Below are 2,500 nucleotides of genomic sequence, written 5' to 3'. Positions count from 1 at the left end.
GAGGACTACAGTGTTTTCTTCCGCTAAACGTAAACACGTAACATCCGCCCCGCCCCCTATCCAATCAGAAACCTTCCCTGCCCCAAACCTTGCGCGGACCCGAATACAGGCGATTAAACTGATCTCCCGTGTTAACCCTCATTCGGAATGAATATTTCCCATGGAAACTACCTGGAAAAACTTTAATTCCGAATGATTTCATTCAGATTTATTTAATTCTGAATGAGAAGCCATCATGTAACCGCACCCAATGTAATACACCAGGAAACACCTCCTAAATTAAGAAATTCAGTACGTTATTTCTATGGCCTATGAAAGTTTAATCAATATTTGTGAAATTGAGCTAAAACTTGTGATGTCATAGGGTTGGAGTGAGCTGCTCTGTCGATGATGAATAGGAGCCTGATTTTTTATTTCTTATACCTAAATGAGCTTTATTCTATTGTAGTGTTCTATGTTGTGAAGCAGAAAATATACCCTCATACCCAGAACATTCCCCGTGGTGCCTTCAGTGTCATCTATAACATCTTTTTACTATTCATTATCTATGGAGCAGCTCCAGATTGTGAACCCTATGACATCACAGGCGTAAGATTTAGCACTCTAGCTTTTGGTTTGGCAGAGTTTTTCATGTTTGCTAATATTTCTGGACTGTCTTAGACCCTGGGAATTACTAGACCATAGAATTGGGCTTGATTCGCCTTTAATTGTAAGAAATTTCCCAAGACCTAATCTGACATTTAATAATAAGATAATTCAACGCCCTTTTCAACCACCAAAAGTTTCACACAATTAGCAACTCTTTATGTAGAGGCAGTTTGTGGCTTTCAGAGTGAGTGTAAAGGAAAGTGATGAGTATCTGTGTGTGTGTGTGTGTATACTTATATTTGTGAGTGTTTGTGCTTGCGAGTGATGCTACACTTGTGAACTTGTTGCACTGTGGGCAGGACTGTGGTGAACGGGCTGTTTCTCATCTTTGGCTTGTCAAAGGTGAGCTCACTCTTTCCTCTCCCCACTCGGCGGCCACAGCCAGTATCCCCCACTGTGACGGGTTAGAGGTATGATGATGGGGGAGCGGCGGAAGAGGCTTGTGTTTCATAAGAGACAAGAGCACAACTCGTAGATCAGAGTGTGAGTGATTCAGATTGTGTACGTTTGTGCTGAGAGATACAACGCTCAACAAATGGAAGACAGAAGCCAGAGGATGACATTCAGCCTGGTATTAGCCGCTTTTCTCTGCTTCACCACATGGATGACAACGGTCTGTGCAAGTGAGTACCACAAAAAAAGGTTCAGAAATTTTGCTTGAGTGTTTGTCAGGGTAAAAATTAAGGGTACTTAATGTTTCTTTCTGAATGTCTGTCTTGTTCAGCCAATGTAGGGGTGTCCAGCTGTTGTCTCCATCTGTCCAACACCCAAGTCCGATTGAAACGAATTGTGAATTACACCATTCAGACTGTCAGCCCCTGTCCAATCAAAGCTATAGTGTAAGTATCCCTGCAAATCCACACTGTATAGAATTAAGCCATATTTGAACTTATTTAAAGGGTGGGTTTATCCAAATTACAAAACACCTCACTTCCTCACTAATATCTGGTGGTGTGTAGCCATGCAGACACAGTGCAGTGCATCTGTCTGTGACATTTCTCCCTCCTCAATACAACAGTGGTGAATGGAATATTCAGAAAATTCAGCAGCAACATCTATTTTCATAAAGTGTCCCCATCATTCTGGATAATCCAAAATATCTTACTGTCAACAGTTTTCGTTGGAACAACTTTCCACTGGTTCACCAAAATGTGGATTATTAGTAACAGTAACTTCCTGCAAAACATGCTGCTGTTGAATTTGTAAATATTAAATCTCAGTGCATTGAGATTGGATATTTAAAAACCTGAGCAAACTCTCTGCATGGTTAGATTCTGTTAAAGGAAAGTTTTAATTGTAACTTGGATGAACAACCCCTTTAAGAAATCATTTGTCAGAACATGATCAAAACAATGTTAAAACAGCACTACAATGCCATTAATACATCCTGATCAATTGCAGGTTTGAGACAAAGAATGGAACCAAAATTTGCTCTGACCCTAAAAATAAATGGGCAATAAGAGCCATGCAGAAGGTGGACAAGGAGAGAGAGAAAACAGCATTGCAAGAGAAGGGACAGACTGAGGAGGGCTCGACAAGTGACATCACACCAGCAGTGGCCAGTGCATCAAAAAGCGCACCACAGCAGAACCGCAGAAATGGAAGAGGACGCCAGAGGAAGAGGTCCAGGAAAGGGAGGAAGAAGTCCAGGAAAGGGAGGAAGGGGCAGAGAAATCCTATGTGAGGAATCACAAGACAAATCCACAGTCAGTCACCACAGTCAGCAAACTTGACTCCTCCCAGTTGGCTTTTATATATTATTGTATCTGTGTTGACATTATATGTCAATTGTACCTCATTGTCATAAATGTGTCCTTTTCCTGTCAGTTGCCAATAAAGTTTTTTGAGCAGA

At 41.3% G+C, this 2,500-nt stretch overlaps 1 protein-coding gene across 1 annotated transcript; it reads left to right on the top strand.

Moving 5' to 3' along the window:
• Nucleotides 1-1,007: 1,007 nt before the first annotated feature.
• Nucleotides 1,008-2,500, top strand: LOC126408895 (eotaxin-like). Its single transcript, XM_050074676.1, has 3 exons — nt 1,008-1,271; nt 1,373-1,487; nt 2,050-2,500. Exons 1-3 carry the CDS (start codon nt 1,184-1,186, stop codon nt 2,330-2,332), a joined length of 486 nt encoding a protein of 161 aa, XP_049930633.1. The 5' UTR covers nt 1,008-1,183; the 3' UTR covers nt 2,333-2,500.

This window comes from Epinephelus moara, chromosome 21 (assembly GCF_006386435.1).
Source record: "Epinephelus moara isolate mb chromosome 21, YSFRI_EMoa_1.0, whole genome shotgun sequence".
Taxonomy (NCBI): Eukaryota; Metazoa; Chordata; class Actinopteri; order Perciformes; family Serranidae; genus Epinephelus; species Epinephelus moara.
The sequence above is the reverse complement of the archived record's forward strand: the minus strand, read 5'-3'. Positions and strand labels throughout refer to the sequence as shown.

Coding starts and splice junctions, on each gene's coding strand:
- LOC126408895 (XM_050074676.1), top strand. CDS start 1,184: ATGGAAGACAGAAGCCAGAGGATGACATTCAGCCTGGTATTAGCCGCT. Junction 1,272..1,372: donor GATGACAACGGTCTGTGCAA/GTGAGTACCACA, acceptor TGTCTTGTTCAG/CCAATGTAGGGGTGTCCAGC. Junction 1,488..2,049: donor TGTCCAATCAAAGCTATAGT/GTAAGTATCCCT, acceptor GATCAATTGCAG/GTTTGAGACAAAGAATGGAA.